The sequence below is a fragment of the Protomyctophum bolini genome, assembly GCF_963924005.1.
Source record: "Protomyctophum bolini genome assembly, chromosome: 18".
Lineage (NCBI taxonomy): Eukaryota > Metazoa > Chordata > Actinopteri > Myctophiformes > Myctophidae > Protomyctophum > Protomyctophum bolini.
In genome coordinates, this window is record NC_137879.1 from 30620111 (window position 1) to 30646198 (window position 26088).

Consider the following 26088-nt stretch of genomic DNA (forward strand, 5'->3'; position numbering starts at 1 on the left):
TTTCCACCTTTGGTTCTAGAACTGGTTTATATCACATCTGCATCTTCCAACCTGATTATTGACATGCACACTTTGGTTCCGACTTCAGGGCAAGAAGAAGTATTTCTTTGGTTCCAGTGTCGAACTAACTTTTAGGGCGAAAAGGAACGGAACCGGTTCAACCCCGGTGGAAAAAGGACCTGAGTGGCAGACGTCCAGTGTTCCTCCAAAAGGCCTGCTGACAGGAGGAGACAGTTGGCACTAAAAGTAAACCCACAGTGCAGAAGTCCTACAATGAGAGGTTTGTGAGGTGCTGCTGGGATCAAGTGCAAATCTGGAAAGAAGTAAAGACAGTGCTACAGTCCTCTATGCTCCCCCTGTGCTGACGCAATGCAAATACACCGGGGCTCCAGTCTGCACACAGGGTCTCGGCGAAGGTTGGGAAAACCTTAGCCAGAACATAACAGACAAAAGATGAGTTCTGAATGTGAAGTAACAACAGCGCCATCAGCATCTTTCCGCACTGAAAACCTAGACTGTCCATAAATGTGTGCCATGACCTCTTTAATCCCTCTAATCCTCCCTAATCCGCACCATGATCTCTCTCCCTTAAAGCGGGGATGTCACGCCCCTCGGGAAGCTATTAAGGCTATTAGCGCTAGCATCTAGATTGTGACGTAAAGTCGGGCCAGCTCAATTTGACCAATGAAATTGATCTTGTATCTGGTCTAAATGTCAGAGCGGCTCTGGGCTCTGCGAGTTAGCGTTCCTGGTGGCTATCAACTCATGCTAGTGGTTTTGAGGCCACCTTCAGCTTCATAGCTGGGTAAAAGTTTGGTGGAAAAATTAATTTTTTTGCTCGAAAATCTCGTTAGAATGATATTGAGTTGACGTGTAAGTTTTAGGGTGAACTGTTGCATAATCGCAATTTCGCGTGACGGGTTCCATCATACCTATCTTGTCTTATCTGTCTCCCCCCGCTGACACGCCCTCAGCCGGCTAAGTGCTGAACAGGGCTCACGGAGCCCTGGAGCTTCACGTAACGTTATGCCTGTGACTACTCTAGCGGCCGGCCTAACCTGTGTCCGCCCCTCTCTCTCTCTCTCTCTCTCTCTGTCTCTCTCTCTCTCACACACACACACACACACACACACACACACACACACACACACACACACACACACACTCTCTCTCTCTCTCTCTCTCTCTCTCTCACACACACACCGATATGGGGGGGCGGTCTCTCTCTCTCTCCGTGCACAACTTGGAGCTCTCCAAATAGCCACCAGAAGTATGATGAAACTTGACATAGCGTTATTTAGGCTATAATGATCAACTTGTATGGGTGATCATTTTATGTATATCAAATATTATACCCCTCCATACACACACACACACACACACACACCGACAGTCAGAGAACTGACTCACTAAACAACACTAAACAACGTTGGATTCGTACAGTGCAGAATGCAGATAAGTGTAGGCCTATGTTCTTATTATAATTGTGAGTTTGTTTTTTAACATGCACCGCGAGTCCACGGGAGCCGATCTACAAGCTCACAACGCGTTGCACTGCGAGTAGCCTAGAGAAGGCTGTCAAGTGAGCAGCGCAATCGCGCATGCTATAGAAATATCCTAATAAATAAATAAAAAGGTGTCGCTTGCAGGGGCAGTTTCCTTATGGGACTTGCCTCTAGAATGCATGCATAGGCATGCAAGTGCACTCGGCATTTATATATCATATATATAGACTAGTACGAAGTATAATTAAATGATCACAGGCATTCTAGGTCGGGGCACATGAAATCCACGTAAATGCCTTTCCGCTAGCTTCACGTCATTATATCAGCGTAAACGCGAGAAAACATCAACTTCTTTTTTTTCACCGCTGGGGGGGGGGGAGGCGGGGCTGCGGATAGCCCCCATGAGGATCATCAGAACTATTCGGGTCTGCAGTTACAGCACACATTTTCTTATATTATGGCGACGAGTATAGTCACTCATGACGGACAATCGGACATATAGGCAATGAAACGGTCAGTAAAGTGGAATGAATCACAGCATTATATCGCCCCTTGCTGCAGAATGGGAAAGAATGCAGAATATTTTCATGGCTTATAATCTAGGACAGGTCAGACGATCAGTTGAGGCAATTTATTATTTGGTACAGAGTCACACTCAATTCAATTCAATTCAATGGGCTTTATTGGCATGAGAAAACATACGTTTACACACACTCAAAGAGTACGGCAATTTCCCCGTTTTGATGTGCCTTCTCATCAATTCATTATGCATAAACAAACATTTCACATGAACAAACAATATTGGTAAAACTAACACATTTGAGTACGTTATATACATTTTATTTTCACACATTTAGAGTCCGACCGGCTGAGAGCAGCCTGCATGACTACCAGAGGCTATACCGTGTGCGCACTAGGCTGTGCCCGGCCGGTGAGAGGGGACAAACGGACGTGAGCAGGGCTGCATCCCAGCTCTCTGCCGCAGCATGGAACTCCGAGTGCGAAATAGCGATTATGCAACAGCTTACCCTAAGACCTACACGTCAACTCAATGTCATTGTAAGGAAGCTTTTCGAGCAATAAAATATTTTTTTTTATTACACTTTCACTTTGTATGACGCAAAAGGCCACCTCAAAACCACTAGCCTTTACTGCGCTAGCCACTCAGCTCGGCTAGATGCTAGGTCACGTCAGAGCCTGAGATATAGTCACGTGTCGTTTGAAACTGTTTTCATTCAGACCACGTGATGTACCTTATCAGCAATGTTAATCTCGGGCTTTGACACTCCCCCTTTAAGATCATTTCTATGGTGTATATATACAAAGCGTGTGTGGGTTCGCGCCTGTAATTAAATACGATCTGAATAATAAACTAGTACATCGAGTCGCTATATGTAACGATATGTTGGATTATAGCAGACACCGGGAAGCAGAGAAACCAGTGTTACTTAGCTCAGAACTAAATCATTAAACATAACATAACAATGTCCTCTTATCTGGTGTTGGGTTCGCCTACGCAGCATGAAGATTGAATAATGTAAAAGAAAGTCACTGGTTGCCGCACACGCACAGACATGCACACGCACGTACGCACACACGCACGCAGGGAGTGGAAGGGCAAGGTCATGTTTGTATTAATATCTAACTGAGGGGGAGTGTGTGCAGGTCATCACCACAGCCATTAACCATGCAAATCAGCTACTAAACGATCCACACATGGCAGCTCATCCTTGTCTTCAGTTTGTTGAGTGACTCACACGTCAAAACTGGAGAAAGGCGAGGATGAGCGGACACTCACATCTCAGTGAGTACGCATAATGTCATGATGCCACACTCTGCTGGGCACCGGTCGCTGACTCGCTGCCACACAGAGACCGGGCGCTCACACACACACACACACACACACACACACACACACACACACACACACACACACACACCCCCAGGGTGGCATATGAATGAGCACAGCATGTTGAAAGTGGGTAGGTACCTTGGCAAGCTGCACGGTTTAAACAATGCTAGATGGAGGTTACGCTTGTCTGACGGCTGGTATCTTTAAAGGACATTACAGGCATGCTGTCTGGATGGCACGTTTAGCCGAGTCACTTCAGACCGTCAATCATTTTTCAAGGCATTCTCTGGTCATCTGTGTCCATTCATTTGGATTCGCGATTGGGTGGCTACTGGCTAGTGACTGAGCAAGTTCAGTCAACAATGAGCCCTTTACACTGGCCTATCTGAAATAAAGTATATAGAAAAACATAAAGCAATTAATGTGAAAATGGGTCCAATTTACGTCCGTGCCTTAACCCTCATCCCTAAACCGCTTTGCCTTATTTACGATTTTGAAAACCATTTTTGAATAGTTCAAATGGCCAATCCACAAGCTCACAACGTGTCGATGTCGATCGGCTCATTGAACAATTTAAAAATATTTTTCAAAATAGTAAAAAATAATAAACAGAGACTGATGAAGATGTAATTATTAAGAACAATACCCTGGGCTAGTGTTCCAAATCCTTCATTTCCAGTCCTGATCCTTTTACAAAGCACTTCATCAACAATGTGGATTAACTTGCTTTTAACTTTTAATCCAGTTCTTTACCACATGAACCCTAGAGAGATGTCATACAGTAATAGACGAACAATCGACAAAAATAAGCAAACACTTGCCAAATCTACAATCTCACAATGTATCACAACGCAAAGATGTTTGGTGTAGTGTAGACAAAAAATTTAAATCACACTTGTGTGAAGTGAGAGGCAGCCCACTGTGGCTGCCACATGACGGGGGTATGCTTTAAACGGTGGGGCCTGCTTAAAGCAAACATTAAAAGTAGATAGACGTGGCTGCTACATGACGTCACGAGTGAAGGCCAGGCGTTGGGCGGGGCTGGCGCACCCTCAAAAAAAAAGAGGGAGCAAAGTACAAACCCTCGGAGGACCCCGGGGGTCAACAGGGGGTTTAAGTGGTTAAACAAAATGCTAAATTGAACAATGCTCGTAGAAATGACAGAAAAGTAATATTTTGTAAACCACGTGTCATACTAACAAGACATCATTTTGGCATACACGTAAGTCAGGTCTGCTGCTAATATACAATCACTTTTCTCGGTGGCACTGGCTGGCAGGCAGGCACGCCAGCACTTAACCCTGCCCTGGCGTTGGAGAAAGGACCATTGTTACCCCCCCTCCCCTTTCCGTGTCACAGTCAGAAAGGCTGCTGTGTGCCCGCTCCATTGTCCTGATGTCAATCGGGGGTCTTTGTCTGAGCTCTGCCATCCTTCTCTCACCCTGCATGGGTCGACACGGCCAGCTGCCCACGTGCACAGAAGCTTCTGAGGGAATGTTGACAATGCTCTACGGGTGAATGGTGGGCCGTATCTGACCCTGGGATCACAGTTTATTATGTATGGGGGTAGGGGTAGGTTAGAAGGCTGCCATCCGACATGGGAAGAGGCAAGGAGAGTGACTGAATAAGTAAGGAACACGAGGGACAGCAGGTTGGGCGGTTGGTATTGGAGACCACCCAGAAACTGCCTGTTGCATCACAGTAATAACATTTCCTAATAGGGCTTTATCTACAGTAACGTTGAGTACGAACATCTACACTAACCACCAGATTGATTGATTGATTACTTTATTTAACAGCAACTTTTGGACTGATTACAATGATTGTTAAAAGGATAACTTTGCACACATTCCCACTAGGTCAAGGAAGAAATGCCAAGAATAAAAAGGTCTGCGCGCCAATTTCTCCTGCCAGACATATCTTTACTTTATAACGTTTCGGGCCGAAGCATCAAATCAGCATCATGATGGCACCATTACAGGCCAACTTGCACTGGACCGATCAGCATGAAACTTTGCACGCACGCTTCCTAGAGGCCAAAGAAAAACCTCTGCCAAAGGCATTTTTATAGTGCCACCAGGATTTAGGCAAAACACTTTTTAGGATATTACTGCTACAGATAGGCTAAGAGATTGGCATCTAAAGTTTTCATGTCTGTGCAATAACTTCAATCCTTTAACTTCAACAGAAATAGCAAAAACAGTAGCTCTGTGATACCGGACAGGCTGGAAGCAAAGGGTCCCGAGCCGGCTGCACTTGATATAATGCACTTTACCTGGTGAGCCACCCGGTATATTTGTATCTTTCTTTAGAAAATGTTCGATTATAATGACATAACCAAAATAAGGACACCCAGGGTTGAAGTATAGCCTGGAAACCAAACGAATCTGCTATTGCAAAAGAAAATTGCCCTCTGCATATTTGTTCTGGTATAGCGCTCAGCTGTGATTGGATTTCAGTCCCTGTCCGAAGTTCCCTCTTTCCCATTTCTCATCGAACTTCTCCACTCCATGTACTGTCCGATAAACCTGGAATAGCATTACAAAATATCTTTCAGTTTCAACTCAATGCTAACCATGCTGACCTTCTGAGGTGCACTTGCCTGACATTTGTTGGTCTTTAAAGGTTACATTTATCATTCATGCATGCGGACTAGGAATATAGTTTCCTCTCTGGGCGAGTCTTTATCCACGCCCAAACCCACAAGGAGACCTGCCAGCATCATGACTGCCATGCGACGACCTGAGCCAAGTCAAAAGCACTGAGCAATCTGGGGGCTCAATAACTTAGCGCTTTATACCGCATAGCTGCTACATCCTGGATGGGAATCCTGCACAGAAGAGCGCTGTGCAGGATTTCTCCAGCCTCCGACAGCACGTTAAGAAGGTCATTCAAATCCCATCTTATCATCTAAGAAATAATATTTCTTAGAGGATTACATTTTTACAATATTATTGTAAAAATGTAATCGTTCTTGACGATTCACCCAGTGTCAATTATCGAATGTAATCCTAAATCCTGGGCGCTACACTACACTCCCTCTGCCAACCTCGGGAGAGCAACGGACTGACATCATGCTTCCTTCTATGCATGAGGAGTCCAAGCCACTTCTTTTCACCTGACAGGGGGAGTTTTCTCAGTTGGGCGTACTGTATAGGTATAGCGTGTGGAAGGAACACGTTATTTCAACCAGTTCCTTTCCCTTCCATCAGGTGCCCTGGCTGGCCAGGGAGATGCAGATCTCTGATCTGACTAAAGAATGCAACTCTCACACACTTGCCTTTCGATAGTTTCCAATTGGTTAAGAATGCTGTGGCCGCCTTTTAACTGGATCCAATTAAAACAAAATCATATTTAACTTATTTTCACCTATACTGGTACAAGACCAGGTCAGGTCTTGCTCTTTCCACCTACATCTCTAATCTACTCTCCCCCTATGTGCAAACATGCAAAGCACTGCTGTACAGTGGTAACTAAGACAGTAGACTCGATCACTTTCGTCTCTCTTTAACTGAGTCTGTCTGGGGAGGGCTTGGGGCAATATTTAGAGTCACTTGGGGAGTGTCATTTTATCATTGTGGTCATGGTTTTTGCATTCCGTTCAGGAACACCCAGACACAGAACAGAATTAGACCCAAAGTATCGTCATAAACCCAGGCGGTTGAACATAATCTTTGACTCTTTGCGAAAGCCATGCCATTTAATTTGGAACAATACAGACAGTGCGTAAACAGAGAGGTCCCAGAGCTGTCCGGTGTTTTCCCAAACCCTTTTATAAATAGGAGCCATGATTCATCTCCTACTCCATCATCTGCTCAAGAGTATTGAGGACCACATGGCTCCAAATAAACCAAATCGATCGTGTGTGTGCGTGCGTGCGTGCGTGCGTGCGTGCGTGCGTGCGTGTGTGTGTGTGTGTGTGTGTGTGTGTGTGTGTGTATGTGTGTGTGTGTGTGTGTGTGTGTGTGTGTGTGAGTGTGTGTGTGTATGTGTATGTGTGAGTGAGAGAAAGAGAGAGAGAGAGAGAGAGAGAGGGGGGGGGGGACGAGAACTATCAGCTGAAGTGCTTCAGTGACACTCTGGCCTTTCTCTTCCATCTGCTCTGCTCTCATTTGGGAGGATTTCCAATGACAACACGGTTAGGATGAGATTAGAGAGCATTTACACTAGGCCACAATTTATCCCTCTGCAGGGAACGCTCCCTCGCAGATTAGCGAAGAGCGTCATAGACTTGTTTCGGACCAGGAGGACACTAATGACATTCTTTTCTTTTTTTTACGTTCAATGTAGTAGGACTTGGACTGATTCAAACATATTGCTGCTCCTCCGGTCATGCAGGGAGACTCACTGAGAACTGGCCCACTACATATACCGTACTAGAGCCAGGACTATAGAGAACTGTCCCACTACATATACCATACTAGAGCCAGGACTACAGAGAACTGTCCCACTACATACATATACCGTACTAGAGCCAGGACTACAGAGAACTGTCCCACTACATACATATACCGTACTAGAGCCAGGACTACAGAGAACTGTCCCACTACATACATATACCATACTAGAGCCAGGACTACAGAGAACTGGCCCACTACATATACCGTACTAGAGCCAGGACTATAGAGAACTGTCCCACTACATATACCGTACTAGAGCCAGGACTATAGAGAACTGTCCCACTACATATACCGTACTAGAGCCAGGACTATAGAGAACTGTCCCACTACATATACCGTACTAGAGCCAGGACTATAGAGAACTGTCCCACTACATATACCGTACTAGAGCCAGGACTATAGAGAACTGTCCCACTACATATACCGTACTAGAGCCAGGACTATAGAGAACTGGCCCACTACATATACCGTACTAGAGCCAGGACTACAGCCTGAGAAAGAACAGATTAGTGGGGAGTGGAAGGAAGTTTAGAGCTGATTCTGACCTGAGATCAGATTCTAGTCTTCTACATCCAGACAGTTTTCTGAAAAAGTTATGTTTCTATGTCAGTCGTTCGATTTTTCAAAAATAGCAGACCTACAAGCTATGAGCTTGTAGAGCTGCTATTTTTCAATAGCTAAAGCATAACATAATGCTAACACCAAAAGGGGTTCCCGGCCTGAATGGGTTAAGGTACGTATCCGCAAGCAGGTTGGAGTAGCTTATTGCCTGTATCAGCCGAGCAACAAACTGCAATAAATAAGAGAATTATGACACCAAACGCAGCGACCCCACTCCCCCGCAGCACTTTGCCCCGAGTCCTTGTCTTTCAAAAACATTAAAACACACACCCAACAGACTGCAGCCAAAGCGAGACTAAAGAGATACTGCACAATGCAGGATCATTCTGGTGTCAATACTGTACTGCACTGTAATGTCATTGTCTATTCAAAGCTTCGGCCATTATGTCACACGACCATTGACTATATTTCCATTGATGGCTTTATTTTTTTTAAGGCTCAGCAAATTGTGTGTGTGTGTGTGTGTGTGTGTGTGTGTGTGTGTGTGTGTGTGTGTGTGTGTGTGTGTGTGTGTGTGTGTGTGTATCTAAGGCTAATCTCGCAAACCTCTGGAATGATCTGAATTTAATGTAATTCCTATTCCTACCACCAGGCCAACAAAGTATATGGCCAGCCGGGGAGCCTGCAGATGGAGGGGAAAGGAACTGGTCGGAAATGGAATAACGTGTTCCTTCCACGCGCTACGTCCGGCCAGGGAAACTCTCCCCTGTCAGGTGAAAAGAATCAGCTTGGACTCCTCATGCATAGAAGGAAGCATGAGGTCAGTCCAGGATTACATTAGATAATCGACTCTGGGTGAAAAGAATGGGTTTGCAAAATCGAATGGTTGGCGCTCGAATTGAGCCGATACCTTGCCCAAATATGGGGCCATACATCATAGATACGTCATAGATGACTGACGTCATCCACTAATGACATGACAACCAAGATCAACAAGGGTGCCATGCCGTAAATAGACCTCGTCTTCTTTGTGATTTGTTCCCATTTTCTTCAATGCCGCGGTTTATAAATCACGGTCATTTGAATTTCATTTGGGAATGTATTTTCTCTCCAGGGATTACTTTGACAAATTTATTACCTAACTCAAACAAGTTACAAGTCTCTGCAAGTTGATTTTAACGAACTGAAATGAAGGGAAGGAATCCAGTGGCTTCCAAAACTCAAACCATGCCATGTTTTGGAAAATGTTCCGCAGAAGGCTAATGTCAAATAATACAAGTCATTGTCAGCTTAATGTAAATCACTCTGGATTAAGTGCGTCTGCCCAAATGCCTAAATTGTAAATTGTCAACAGATTGAACACGCAAGACCACCAGTGTGATCCTTTTATAAAGGTTAGCAGCGTGAGTGTGCTGGTAGATTAGTCTCCATTTTTGTCACCGCTAAACCCTTTATCCCTAAACTAAAACATTTTTGAATAGTTAAAATGGCCAGTCTACAAGCTCACAACGTGTCAATGTAGATTGGCTAGTTGAACTATTCAAAAATGTTTTGAAAAATAGTAAAAGTTTAGAGATATGGGGTTTAGCGGTGATGAAAATGGAGCCCTTAGGACCCTATTTTCATCAGTGCTAAACTGCTTTTTTTTTTTACTAATTTTAAAAACATATTACAATTGTTCAACTAGCCGATCTACATCAACTATGTATTTGAACTATTCAAAAACTACAAGCTGAAAATGCTTTATAATCAACTGATTCAACTCCCTCCATCTCACATTGCTCTGCCTTCCCCTCCCCTCCAACAACCTCTCTGTGTCCATCTCTGTCTGGTCACTTTCTGTCTCCCTCTCTTTCACTCTCTCTCTATCTCTGTCCTGTTATTATGGAAGACCTCCTGGTCTGAGGGGCAGTAGTTCGGGCAGAAAGGTCCAAATACAAGTAGATAGATCATAAATGATTTTGAACAGATAAGCATTCTAAAAAATTCTATTACACTGTCACTCTGTCTCCCTCTCTTTTGCTCCCATCTTCTGTGTTTCTCTCTCTCTCGTTTCCCAGCAGCAGCTCTAGGGAGGGGTCCTGTTGGGAAAAACATCCAAGGAAACCGACACATTTCCCTTCACTGCCGGAGAGAGAGAGAGAGAGAGAGACAGAGAGAGACAGAGAGAGAGACAGAGATCCCACCTTTTACTACCTTGATGCACGCATGCACACACGCACGGCGCACGCATGCACGTACACGCGCACACACGCACACACACCTCCTTCACAGTGTAGTTCACTTCAGTATTGTGTCATTACACTAGCATAGTTCGTAGTGAGGGCCTTCGAGTTGTGACATAAACCACACATTTCCGAGTAAACCCGCCCCCCCCCCCCCTTCAAAATACCTGAGGGACCCGAATACCACACATACTAGGGTACACACACACACACACACACACACAAATGCATACATACACCCACGCGCACACACTCATGCACACTCCCCTCAGATGTGAATTACAGAGCGAAGCCGAGCACGACCGCCGTCTCCAATCTTGTTTGGGTGGGTCTTTTTTATGGTTATCCTGTCGGTGGTTAACTAGGGAGGGGAGCCGACGATTTATGACTTTCTCTTGTCAAACAAAAAGATAAAGTGTGGTCAAAATTAAGCTTGAGAATATAAGAAGCCCCCCCCCCGCTCTCCTTACACAACCTGGCTGACACACAAGCCCTTCCAGCCTCCCTCTTGACCAGACACCAAAGTGTCACTAATAAACACTCAAATCATAGCATGTCCCAAAATCACGGCGACAACAACCCAAATGTGAGTCATAGTCTATTATGTATGTATGATGTGCAGGGAGTCCCATAAAAGGCTTGATGCACTGTACTTAACCTTGTTGCGTGAGGTGTAAGTTAACAACATGTCACTGGCACGTTACGAAATTGTAGATTTAAGTATAATTCTGGCAGGGACACACATAATGCTGCAGGGACACACGAGGGGAATTTCATACACCTACTAGTCTGCATTTACAATTTTACATTCACCCAGGTGGTGGTGGAGGCAAGGCACCAACTTGCTCATCATCAAGTGTCTTGCACTGAAAGACATTTGAAAGACATTTGCTCACAGAAATCGAACCAACTATCGCTGTACCTCCTTATCCACTGTCAACTTTAAAAAACAAAATGTAGGACTACAATGTATGCAGGTTGAATAAGATTAATCAATCTTCTGTTCTGGACCAAAGTTCTATGGATGAAGAATACACCTGTGAGGATGTGAGTGTGAACAACATGTGATTTAAATCACACTGTATTTAAATCTACTTCGGTGGAAGTCAACACATGCAGCCTGGATGGATTGGATTGTCATGAGAACTGTCCGAACGAGTAGGGATCATCCCAAGAATGTTAAAATGGTAGAGAGAGTTAATCTGTGACCGCTCCACTTTTATCTCGGAGGTTATTAACTTATTGAGACTGACAGTAATACATATCTCACTCTGGGGCATCCTGTCCAGCATATGGTGTCATTCTCATACTGCAGCAGCTTTCACAGAAGTCTGCAATCAATCGTTCACGTTTGTTTGATTCTTTCTCTAAATATTTGAGGCAGATATCAATAAACATATAATTGACTGTCCTCTCTTTGACTAACCAAACGGATTCCAGATCATTCCTTAATATGTTAAAGTCCCAGAGCAAAACCTTTCAGTGGAGTCATAAAAGCTGTCGATGTGATGATAGGATAGCATAAACAGACTTGCATGGCTGGCCAAAATAAGAGACGTTTGGAAGAATATCACATGTTTTAAGTAACATGATTTACAGAAAGAGCTCTGACAAAGAAAAACCTGGCACTTCATTTAAACCTCAAGTGCAAGAGTTTCTTCAGATTACATGCGTGTACTGTAATGATTATGTGATTATCACCGTGGCGTGCACCACATAACATGACACCTTTGGTTAACTCAGCAGCTGTCACAGAGGTAACATACCAATATTAAAAGCTTTCTGCATAGAAAGATCCTGCGTGTCAAGAGATTTATTTTATTCCCCACACAGGATTTTACTCTGGTATTCTATTCTACTGACAACATGATACAAATGACGCTACTGCCTGCCTGGTTTCTAAACTAAAACGTCAACTCACACTCAGACCATGTATAAAAAAAGAACATCAATAACCTTTTCAGAAATGGGTCCCATGTTGGTAGAACAACTACAGTGAAGGCATTAAAGATGTGTTGCTCCACTCTACCTCCACCCTGTCTCTATCTTTTCTTTTTACCCCTGTGAGACACGGACCTCCATCCAGCATCTGGGCTCTGCATTAAGGGGGATTTTCTGCCGCTTTGTAAAGGCCGCTTAGTGCTAAACAGCAGCTCCCAGCCTGTCTGTGAGCAGACGTGCGCCATCAACACTTAGCGCTCCCACCCACCCAGGCACCCACCCACATTTTGGCCTGTGGACAAATCAATCTTCCACTGTAAACCGACAATGAAGGTGGTTCCCTTCCTTCAGGAGCTACCGGAGCAACAGCTGGCTGCCACGGGGGCTGTAGTGGAGTCGTGGCTTATACAAGAGTTTGGCAAACACAGCGCCATGTTGACACCACGTGAGCACTAGAAACATAAATTGCAGATATTCCCCCCAAAAAGCTGAAACATGCTCTTAACAAGACGACTGTTGGCATCCACCGTGGAAAATACATTATGGAATATTAGCGAATTTAAAAGAGCAAATAGCAAAGGTTTTCTTTGAGATGGAATGAGCGGTATTTCTTGAAATATTGTGGAATTATAGTATCCACTTTTCAGTTCAATGAATGACCCCTTTAAAAGAAAAAGAAAACTGAACCAAAACCCTTGACTTGCCTGTGATGTTTGAATGCATAAAAAAAATGAACTGCATGAGAACCCATGAGAGTCATGACTAAGACATGTTTGTCCCGAACTCCTGATAACACGGGGTTTTCAACAAGACCTTGTATGTTGTAATCTCATAATCTGCAGCTCTGGGTTGAACACGTCAGCCCAGCCAAAACCTGGGGTTTCCCATCTAATGACAGCATGTCTGCCTGGCCTGCTGATGAACGGTACTTATCACAACATCGTGAGAGAGAGAGAGAGAGAGAGAGATGGAAAACATCCATTCCTAATGAAAAGGAAGGAAGACACGAGGACTGTACAGACATGACCCAGACACACCCATGAGTCTACGAATAAAAGAAAAAGAAAAACATATGAGCCTAAAAAGCCCCACTAGCAGCCCCGCACAAACTACAGAGGGTATGCGACTATGCGTGACATCATCATCATCATTATAACCTGGAAGTTAACGTTACTATAGGACAAACAATAACTTTCTGGCCAAGACAATCACATACATCCAAATGGGAAAAGTCCTATCTGATTGCATTAAACGACATTAAACTATGTCAAACTCTCAACATTGCCACTCGATTTGGCACTCACTCATTAGAGTCATTACCCTCTATCCCAAAGTGGTTTGAACTGACACAATGCCAACCTTATAGAGCCGTGCACTCTCACTAATGGGGCTGAAAATGGGGAAAAGCTCACCTAGATTTAAAAAATCATTACCAGTGACAGCATTGATGTATTTATTGTATAATCACGGAAGGATTAACAACACATTAGAAATAAACTAAAGTTAAAGTTATTGTGCATATAAATGAAACAAGACATCTCAAAAACATGGTTTCTCACCAGGATGGTGACCAACACAGCTTTTGTTTCGTGTCCCCCGAACAAATATGCCCCCCCGAACAACAAAGGATATTGCAATCCACGAGCTAAACATGCCCACTGTCATCATGTTGTGCTTCAGCAGTGGAAAGCCATTGTACTCCGACCCTGCGTCTATCCTGATGTTAGCACACACTTCCTCTACACCAGTGGTTCTCAACCGGTGGGTCCCCACATGATGGGGGGGGGGGCGGGGGGTCCCCAGGTGACAGTGAAGTGACAATTGAAGGACTTTTAAGAATACGACAGAAAAAAAAGAAAAGAAAATGCATCATTACTGCATCAAAGGTAATCAACAAACTATACAATAAAAACTGGTCATACATTGGCCAAATTTGTCAGCCTTCTAATTGGTCCCTGGCAGGCTCTCTCTGCCTTGTTCCGACCTGGTTCCGCCACGTTTATGTTGAATTTGTAAAAACATCATTTTGGGGAAATAAACTAAAAACAAACATGATATGCCCAGTACCACGCTGCACCTGTTACCCATTATTTCAATGGCAGTGGATGTAGAGAGAGGATTTTTGTCCAACCACGAAACGGCAACCAATGGGTGCGAAGAGGGGCACAACCACAGGTGGGACTTGACAAAGGGTGAATTGTCAAATCATTTAAGAAAGAGAGTGAGACAGAACATTTTAACATGAGTGTAGTAGGAGGTGTGTCACAGTGCAACAGGCTTACATTACATGCACACATGGATGATAGGCTGCAATGAACTTTGCCTTGCCTTCACATCACTCACAGTAGCTTAGCTTAGCCATGTGTTCCACCCAGACATGCTAAATACTAAATAGCCCCCCTGTGGCAGCTTGGCAGCTCTGGATAGATACTGAGGAAAATGGGAGCCAGGTGTAAACAGCCATGCACAAGACTGGGTCGCTGGACGCTTCCAGAGAACCAGGCCAGGGCCCACAGATACACACATACACTCCAAACCCACCGACCCCTTGCACACACACACACACACACACACACACACACACACACACACACACACACACACACACACACACACGTGCGCGCACAGCACCACACCCGAGATCTGACCTGTGACTGTAAGACAGACTCAACACACACACAAAGAACAGAGCACTGCACTCAGATTAAATGTCCAAATTTCAATAATAGAGGCTTTCTGGTGAGGGAGGGGTTCAGATTAGGGACCTGTTAGCTTTGCAGAGCCTGTTTGCACTTTAACACGCCGTCGGCGGCCGATGTAAAGTCGCTGCACTCTGGCTCCGCTAGCAGAAAGGGTGGAAAGGAGGAGGGGAAAAAAGACTGAAGAGAAAAATGAGAGAGAGAGACGGAGAGAGAGAAGGCCATCCAAGGGAACCAGACATTACTCAACATACTATTTCAGGAAAGAACCAACTCTGATTTCTATCAGGGCTAAAGAGAGGGCAGGAGTAGGACAAATCTCAAAAACAGACAGATGGACACACAAGACAGTAGAAGAGTAATAACACAGTAGGGGAAAGGAGATGGATCTAATGTAGATACAGACTGGGATCATTCACCATTAGGGCTGTCACCATCATCACATTTTAGTTGGCAATTAATTGGCAAACAAAAATAATTGATTTCTTTGGCATCGATTTGTGTTTTTGGCATCGAAAATGCGAACATAAAATAGAAATGACATTGCTGTTGTGATGAGTGACGCATTGTATAAGCTTGTAAATCTGCCATTTCGGCTATGTTTTTTTGTTTGAAAATATATGAAAAATGTTCAACATGGAACGATGATGACGACTATGCTAAATAAATAATTGCGATTATCTCAAAATAGTCACAATTAGGCGAGTGTGTAATAACTGTGACGGGGTCTAGTCACCATAAAGGTGACAGAGTGACACTTTAAAGTGAGGCCTATAATGAGCAGGATTTGCGGCCCAGCTGTCCTCCAGCACACACCTAATGCCCACAGAGAATGTCCAGAACAACATCAAATCAAACAATAGAGCTTCAAGGTTGTTCTTCATTCAATTACAGCTGGTGCATACATAAGATTAAAATGTATTTTTGCCCTTCAGACAATGTACAGTATCAGCATAATAGGGTCTAATAATAATAATAATAATAACGAAGAAAATAAAGAAATTGAAACAGAGACAAACACAGAAGCAACAAAAACAAAGAGTTGTTTTATAATGGTTTAAGCCAGGTGTCCACAGTGTTAGATGTAGAAGGAAGGGTTTCTCTGCAGATAAAGACACCACCACACACTTCTATTGAGTCATATGTGTCTGAGAGGGAGTTATTTTTGGAGATTGTTTTTTGGGGGTTTATTCTACTCATTATATACCTTTAGCCCAGAAGACAAACAAATCATGGTGACACGATGAAAGAACGGTGCACAGTGCAGCGAACAGTGCATGTGTGACTCATCAATGCAGAGACTGTGAAGTGATGCGAGGCCCGTGGGCTTGGCTGTGAAAGTGAGTAAAGCGCTCCACCCCCACCCACCCACCCAGCCTCAAGGCACGGCTCCAACAGGTGCGCAAGAGAACAATAGAACACAGGAGAAACAGGAGAATGACATCACGGCCTCAGACACACACACACACACACACACACACACACACGCACACACGCAACACAACCCCTCTCCGACTCACTAAACACAAGAACATTAGAGGTTCCCGTAAGAGTCGAGACCCTTTAGCCAAAAATGATTAAACATTCATTCATCCGGTAAATGAGCCTCACTCTGAGATAGAAGATAAAGAGTGTCGTCGTATAAATGCCTCATATCATGTCAGCGCAGCGGGTGAGAGAGAGAGAGGGGGGGGGGACAGAGCTCACATTCTGCACTGCAGGTGATGTGGCAGTTGAACTGAGGATGCGTGGCTCATTGAAGAGCCAGACCTTTGACCACAGGAAGCATAACCAAGGCAAACATTATACATGTCTATCTGTCAGTGCATGGTGGTATTACTGGCAAGAATGGACTGAATTTGACGGCTTATGGTGATTGACTCTACAGTGTATTATCCAAACTTTACCCCAAAGAGATGGGGGGTATAGAGAGAGAAAGAGACACACACACAGAGAGAGAGAGAGAGAGAGAGAGAGAGAGAGAGAGAGAGAGAGAGAGAGAGAGAGAGAGAGAGAGAGAGAGAGAGAGAGAGAGAGAGAGAGACAGAGTCAGAGAGAAACACATACAGGCAGACAGAGAGAGAGATGCTAATGTTGGTGCTGTCTCTAAGTATATACCCTGCAAGCTTAATGATGCATCACACACGCACGCACACACACACACGCACACACAGGACTAGAGAAAAAAGACAGAAACAAGAAAAAGGAGGACAGACCAAGACAGAGAGAGAGAGAGAGAGAGAGAGAGGCATTAACAACACTGCAAACTTAAGCTGTGCGTCCTACAGCCAACCTCGCCTGCCAACGCAGGCAGTCCACAAATGAGACGTCTGAGAGGGCTGCTGCTGCTGAACTTATTTTGGGGGGGAATAAAGCTCCACGAGCACAGCAGCCACAGCCCCTGTTTATGTAAGGATGGTAATATGTTTCAGATTACAGGGGGGGTTGAATGGAAATTCTTGTGGCGGGACTGGACTTTTCATTGCTGGAGAACAGCAGAGGCGGCCCGCGACTTTGTGCTTTTCCTCAATAAGTCGTCTATAAATCTGGTGTCCCCCCCCCCCCCCTCCGTCGCTAGGAAGAATTCTCTTTGCAATGCCGGCGGCTTGTGCCAGGCGGCACTGAAGCAACAATTCAGGGTACAAAGGAGGGAGACAGTTTCCTTAAAAGGCACTGGTATAAATTTAGACCCCTATATGTAGTAGCGCCAAAAGGGTTTATTCAATTTGGCTTAATCAGCCTCTTATGGGTCAATCGGTCTACCTTTAGGCCTGTCATTTGTGAAGCAAGCTTCTAAAACGAGTGTGCCGTTTGTGAAACAAGCTTCAAAATATCTGATACCCTTTACTTTTTGTGGTAAAAGCACTGAAACTTTCTTCTTTCCTGCCTTGATCTCCTTACCCCCTCCACCCCCCACTACCACCTATCTTCTTCCCTTTCTATGTTTTCTAATTTCACCCACTTTATTTACTTGTAAAACTGTGATGTGACACTAAAACTGATTCTTCTGTCAGTATGACTGATGTGTTGGCAAGGAGATGAGTCAAATAGGCCAGTGAGGAAAGGAAAGGAAACGGGAGAGCACTCTCTATCTGACTTCATCTATAAATATTTCTCTTCCAGTCACTGACCACCACCGGGAGTAAAGAGAGAGAGAGAGAGAGAAACAACACTTTAATTGGCAGGTTGGGATCAAATATTCTTAGAGAAATCTGTGGCGTGTTATCGCCCAGTTTCATGTCGGCCGCCGGTCTCAGACCTTGTCTGTCAGTTTCTCTCTCTGCACACGCACATTTCCTTTCTATTACAGGAGGACTCACTGACATGAAAGGCATGAAAGTATGTGATATCTGGCAAAGAAAGCTTCCGTGCCAGTGTGTAAACTCCAATGGAGCATGCATAAGGAGCGGGCCTAACAAACACTGTCTGGTACATAACATTTGTTTTGATACTTTCACCTGCGCACTGAATGTGAAAAAAGGCAAATAGGCACTATTGGCTAATGTCTCGCACGAAAAGGAAGTATACACATGTAGCCTAACCCTTGATCGTGGATGTCTGACACTGAAGCAGAATCGATCCACCTGAGCCTGCCGGGGTACTTCGACACCGGGCGAGACAGAGAAAGGGGGAGTCGGGTTGCAGCGCCCCTCTATCTGCCGTTACATCTATAAATGAGCATTTACACACCTGAGACGGGACAGCCATTGCTCCAATTACTCTCGTGTGTTCAAAGTTCAACAGCTGCGGGTGAAAGTGATAAAAGTCTAATACACTTTGGACAAGACAAAACATCCAGCTTCTCTGTCATACGATTCCCAGCCATGCTAGCAGAAGAGCTACAGGAAACAATGAAATGTGAGGACCAAAGTCAAGGAAATGCCAATGGGAAGAAGAGGCCAGCTTCCCTGCTTCCTTGCCCTCACCCCCCTCCATATTATTGGAGGCTTCCGGTTCACAATCCCCTCAAACGCCACACGAGATTAGAGGTCAAAGCACTTAATATATCCATGGGAGCAGCTCATGCACTCAGAGAGGAAAGGGGAATTCTGGTTATGATCACCATATCATAATGTTCCAATAGCTAATGGATTGAATAGATAGAATTATATAATTTAGCATCCTTGCCGTCTCCAACAAAATAGTCCTAATTGCAGACTGTGCAGAGCCAGGTGGATGCTTATTTGACAACTACTAGCCTCTTATTTAGTGTGTGTTTGTATGTAAATTGTAAACAAATCACAGAAAAGCTAAATTCATGTTCAAGTCGTCTAAGCTTGCTTGCAAACTTGCCTTTGTCTGAATTTGTATTGTCTTGTGAGACAAACCCCACCCATGGACTCTGAGCAGTATAACACAAGTAGTAACAGTATTTGGGTCATATTATGACCCATATTCTGCCAACTGAAAGCTGTCTTTCTTTTGACTCCGTTTCATTCATCCAAACACAACAAGTCTGTGTAAATAAATTGAGCTTCATAGTGAGAGAACACAGAATCAGCCTAATGGCCTCCATGGTAAAGTGCATGTCAGCTATTTAATCTGAAGTATCACACGCCCATTTGGATGAAGAAGAATTCAGAAAATGCTGCTAATTGTTTTGGAAAAACACAGCGGTTTGCCAGGAAAGTTTCCCTGCTCTCCCTGGGACACACGAAACAACAGTGCCTCATAAAGACAAGCTCAGCAGCGATAACATTGTACCATGCTGGCGGGCTACAAGTGAGACCAGTTGGATGTACACTGGACACGGTAGCTTCTGCTGGATAGAGGGCTAGTTAGACCCTTGGAGAGTTTGTTTTGCTGCTTACTAGAAACTTGCTCGCCATTGTTATTTTGGTGGCATAACTTCTTGACTTCAAGCAGTCTCACCTTTGTTCTTGCCAACCGTGTAAGAGCCCCAATCTAAGCATGTAGAGATCTAATCTAAGCAAGTATATACATTACAATTAGATTTTTCTATAGGCTTTACAAACAGGACTTCGCAGTATCAACTAGAGATATGCTCCTCAGAGCGCATATCTCCGGCAGGCTGGATTGCCTAACCAGAACTGGAGTATGAATAGGACTTTACATCTAGAAGACCTTATCAGTGGAACTGCAATGCTAGGGAACAGCTTGGAACAGCAAAGCTTTTTCCTGCAGGAAACACTGAAGTCTAAACACAAACAGGTCACACGGAATCCGATTTCTACAAATGCGACACATTCAGAGGTGGTTTCAAATTTGATTCAAAGCTGATTTCGGGAGATCCGTCTCAGTCTGAACGCAGTAACTGGATCTAAATCGGATTCCATGTGACTTGTTTGTGTTTTAAGACTTATTTAAACAAATCGGATTGCAATCTGGATGTGGCACAGATCTGATTCAGGCTGGATTTGGCTGCCAGTCTGAACACAGATCTGACAGATCCGATCTGGTCACAAGAGATCAGATTTGAGAAATAAATCATATTTTAATTGGATTTTACTGGATTTCACTGCAGTCCAGACTCTAAATGGCGCCTCAAGGGTTGTGATGCCGATTTGAAAGATTTGGTGTGGAGTGTCTTCCTTTGCCTACCGGGAGTATGTTCATGCAAAAGTTTAACACTGATCGGTCCTACAGTGTGCACAGACAAATGATACTCCCACACATAAAATGAAAATGCAAGATGCAGCTTACAGCAGGCGTCTCTTCCGGATTGTTTTACAACTGGTGGATGGGAAATGAAGCTCGCGTGCGGCTGCAACTTGCAGCGTTGAGTCGTCGACCAGAAAACCGTAACCGCTTTGCCCACACTGCAAGTTGCAGTCGCACGCGAGCTTCATTTTCCAGCCATTTTAAAAACCCGGAAGAGACGCCTGCTGTAAGCTGCATCTTGCATCTTGGTGAAGCGACTGTCTGGAAGCGGCTAAACAGACAGGGGCAAAAACATCATCTCCGCCCCCCTACCTGGTGGCCTGCCGGAGATAATAAGGCTCTTCTGCCAACTGGTGAATTCAGGCAGAACTAGTCCCAAGACCTCTACAGGAACGCAGCATAAATGGATTTCCGACCAAATCTCCACAAAACACTGGGCATCTGCTATGGTCTATTTATGGACTCTCTCAGAGAGGGCAAACCATTCAACCCCACGTTAAACCAAGTAAATGTCAACTCCAACATGCAGTCTGGCCAAATCAAGGGGCAAGGGGACACAATCTTCCATAGATCTTTCTTCACATGCAAATTGCTGGGGGACTTGACCATTATTAGACACTTATCATAGCAACTTGGCAAGCAATTAACTCAGAAACTGGTTTCTCACAGACAGTGTAAAACACGCCCCAGAGACATGTAGCGCCATGGAAGTTCATGTAGTTCCTTTAAGACAGTAACTACAGCAGGGAGGCAGTCAGACAGACCCCTCATGACCCCAAGTGCTCCTACTCCACATTGTACTAATTTAGCCCCACACACACACACACACACACACACACACACACACACACACACACACACACACACACACACACACACACACACACACACACACACACACACACACACACACACACACACACACACACACACACACACACACACACACACACACACACACACACACACACACACACACACACACACACACACACACACACACGTGGAGGCTGAGGGGAAAGAAGCAAAAAAGAAGTGCTCCTGGTTGGTCACACCCTCTGCAAATAACAATCTGCACACACCATCTCCGGGCCGCGCGGTCTTACTGGAGGGAAAACAAACAGGCAGAAAATGGGGGAGAGCTCGGAAAAAGGAGGCCCGCTGCCCTACTGCTTACTGTATATCCTGGCCCTCCGCCTTGGCTGCCAATGACTGTCATGCTGGACAGTGGACATACCAAAGTTAACAGCGATGGTTGTAAAAAACAATAGACAATGTATCATTTATCAGCGCTGAGTTGCCCCTCATACTAAAAACATAAACATACTATTTACAGAGCGAAGATATGCTGAATGTTTGGCCTCGCCCTGTTCCACACACACATCAAAACCGCAGAGTCCTGCTTTTTGCCACTGATCAGCGAGCAAGAGGGTTAAGCATCTTGCTCAAGGGCACCTAAAGAGAGAGAGAGCATTCCTCACTTCCAGCAAGCACAAGGGGGGGATTCAGGGCTAAACTGTGGAGCCACGGGTGAAAACTGAAAAGGATTACATGATGATGATGAGCACAGTTTATGAGTGTTTATTGATACTGAAACAAACAAGCTTGGAGAGGTAGACTCTAGACCTCTGTGTATTTACTGTAGATACCCTCCACCAATGCAATAAGCCTAATTTAAAACTCTTTTTCTGGTTTCTTATTTTGTCTTTATTTGAAAATGATCCTTTTCCGGATAGAAAGCAACTCCTTTGATCGTGAGACAAGTATAAATTAGCTGTAAGTGGGCTCTTGCAACAAGTGGGTCTCACCACACCACACACACAAGGGCCAATTACACTTGTTGTTTTACAAAAGGCTGAAAGACCTCTTTATCTTCAGCAAAGCCGGTCACCTGTGTTGGCACAAAAAGGTTTCTTGAACGTATATTTAGTTTGTTCTGGACTGGGGTCAACTCAGTGGTTTAAGTCATTGTCACTGCATTTTGGCCAATCTATGCTACAGTACAGATTCACAGAAAACAAGAGCCATCTGCAATGCATCCTTGAGATGATCTTCTAGAGATTTACAAGCCACAGCAATTAAAAGTAAATATTGGTACCTCAGGGAGTCTAAAGTCCAACTTAGATGGATAACGGTTGGGCAATCCTGTGCAATATTTCAGCACCAAGGTGAGGTCATATCATACAATAAGGAAATGGCAGTAAATGGCAACTGATGATAATAGCATTGCACTGCCAAATACCTGCCCGAAGAGAAATAACACCAACAAAACAAGGTCTAGAATAACTTTCCATAATATTTTGAAAAACAAGAGATCAATTATTCTTTTCATGAGTTCATGTCTTTCCGAACAGACCTTTCCAGTGGAAATGTCACACTTTGTTGCTGAGAAGGCCACTGTGTCACTGTGCCATCTGGTGATGCAGTGTCTACCATCACAGTGGGTAGTCAGTCAGTCACACCACTGTTCTGGGGTGTGTGTGTTTTAACTTTCCCCACCGATGTAATGGAATGAGGTGGGGTGGCAGGTTCATGAGAGCCTTTGGAAAATGTCCACCCTCAGCCACCTTCACTGACGTTCACTGACAGCCTGCTTGCCATCATCACCAAACTGCTGAAACCACAGCTGATGCAAACTAGCCTCCTGTATGGGAACTGGCTGTTTCGAATAATGCTGAGTCAATGGGAGCACTGTGATTCTTTGGGTGGAGTCCCATTCAAACGCAGCATGGCTCAAAGAATATTACCGGTCCAACGGAAAAGACAACATAAAATGGAATGTCTTTAGTAGTGGCTCAATCCAAGACCAGATCAGAGCCTCTATTGTTTCTGCATACCTTTATGAATATTATCAGATGACCACAACTGCACATGGGTAGAAGTAGGCTACAACTTGCAATTGATATAGCTATAAACTCCTCGGTTACGAAATGCAAATATGTCTGACATGTTCTCTAAATTAAATTAAATTATCAAATGTAGGATAACAGCCAAATATCAGATACTTTAAATGATACTTATAGGTCCCCTAGGTTATTGATTATGATCCAATTCACTATTCCAGCCTGTCTGTAACTCTGTGTATACACCTGTTGCTGCCTGGAAATGATATACTGAGAAATGTTATGTTTAGATTCATGTGTAGACTGAGGGAATCAAATAATGTACTAATTATGGCCTTAACAGGGATCACACAGAGTGACACAGTCTTCTCCTCATGTTTCTGGAAACACTGGAGGCAATGTTTATATGTTTTTAATTGACAAGGACTGCCTGGAGGGAAAATAGCCTGTTGCATAGGCCATCTCTGTGTTGTTGTTTTTGTATTTACTGTTGTGTTTTTACATGTTGTTTGTATATGGACCCATTGTGTCTGAAATAAAGTTTTCAATCATATATCAGAATTGTGGACATCAAAATATTATACCAAGAACCTGTGTGATGCTGTACTGTGGTCTGTGGACCAGAGACTGGAAGTGGGGTCCATGGGACTCGAGCTCAGGGTTCCTTGAAGAGGGGGTTCTACATTTACCTTTACAGGTCTGTAACTCTTACAGTATACAAATGGACATTGGAACCAAATACCATTTGTAATTTGTATACTGTCTGTCATCAGGGGAGACCATGAAATGTAAAAGTTAAAGTTTGATTATTTAATTGAGAACCACTGGACTTGTAAATGTGTGACTAATCGTAATGACGCTGTCAAGGCGCGCTGTTCAGTGACAGACAGACCACTGAAACCTCAAAGGTGAACGACCCGTGGTCTTTTTGGTCTGCTCTGTCTCTGCTTCTCTGCTACTGTTAGGTTTACTCACCTAAGTTTGAGGTTGGCCATGAATTCCTCCAGAGAAACGTTGTCAAGAAGGACAAAGTCAGCCTTTCCGAACTCCAGACTTTCGTGTTCTGCCATAGCTGACTTTATCTTCTCGTTATTCGGCTCCGTGGAAAAATTATATTCGCTGTATTAACTTCAAAGTGTCCCACCGCGGCAGCAAAGGTAAACAATGGCGCGCTGCTGCACGAGAGCACCTATACTCCGTTGTGAGCGGTGTGGTCCATTTTTATTTGAGTGTACTACACTGACTACAGTCGTGGTGGTTAAATTATATTTTCGCTCATTTTACTATTATAAAAAAGTCGCAACGTAAATTGCCAGTAAAAAAAAGAGGGGGATATAAATAGTGCAAACCTTTGTCGAATTTTAGTTGCTGGCAACTATCCCCCCGTGTTTCTGACAGAACTGAAAAATTAATTCCACATTAGGTTCATATCCAAATATCCATGCAAACTTTTTCGCCGAATTTTGTATCCTGTTAGACTGAAAAGCAGTCCATCCATACTGCAGCGCGCTCTCTCTCTCCTTTCCAGGGATGTCCCTCGTCCACACACTACTGACCAATAGCATCGCATGTCCCGCCCACCGCCCTGTTGAGGTGTTGGTTAGAATTTGTGTGTAACATGAAAACTATTGAAACAATTTCTCTAGACCGCTGTCAGTGTTGGACCGCTTCTTTCTTTGGTACATACTTCAGTGATGACGGGGGGGGGGGGGGCATTTATGCTACGTTGTAGATACCGGTAAATAAATATGCGTGAAAGCATCAAGTTTGGATTTCACTTTTCTGCCATCTATGCCCATATAAGGACAAAATAAAGAATTGTTTATCTACATTTTGCCCCATTGCTTTTCAATTGGACTACATAGAAATGCAATTAAAGGGAACCATGTGGACCCGGGAGCTCAAATTGAATCAAAAATTGAATTATTGTCCTTAGTTTGTTTTAAAACAATACGTGGTATGGTTGTTCATATTATATTGAATGTGATTTAATATCACGCTGACTGACTACCATTACAGGTAGATATTATAAATGTATATTGTCTCCTGTATTCTTCTAGCCTAACTGCTCTCTTCTGTGCTGAGCATAGCTCAAATAACCCGGTTAACATAACTTCCTCTTGCTTTCATAGATGCTAGGGTGCCATCTTGTGGATGACAGAGGCAAGTGACTCATATATTACAGCGTTGATCTGCATTAGTAGTAGGCTAAAAATATAACTTCTGGGAACTCAGATTAGTAGTAGGCCTACAGCCCTACACACTGATGCATTGAGACAGATTTGTAGACATTTTATATGAAATGATCCATCGTAAATAGCATTTCTGTAATCCAGCCTAAATTGAAATATATACCAGCAGGCTTACTCTGCTATTTGCAGACCCCACTCCCGACAGTTCTTCACCTTGATGGGGGTGGACCCGGTGGAGTTCCCATGGA

General features: G+C 44.1%; 1 protein-coding gene across 2 annotated transcripts in view; it reads right to left on the minus strand.

Annotated features, from left to right (window-relative positions):
* Positions 1-25134, minus strand: part of myo1d (myosin 1D) — a 126537-nt gene extending 101403 nt beyond the window's left edge. For both annotated transcript variants that reach the window (XR_013965812.1, XM_080789916.1), the window contains exon 1: positions 24624-25134. Coding sequence is in view for 1 of the 2 variants with exons in the window: in XM_080789916.1 (XP_080646042.1) it covers positions 24624-24718 (95 nt within the window). In the remaining variant the exon portion in view is untranslated. The remainder of the gene's footprint in view (positions 1-24623) is intronic.
* Positions 25135-26088: the final 954 nt, after the last annotated feature.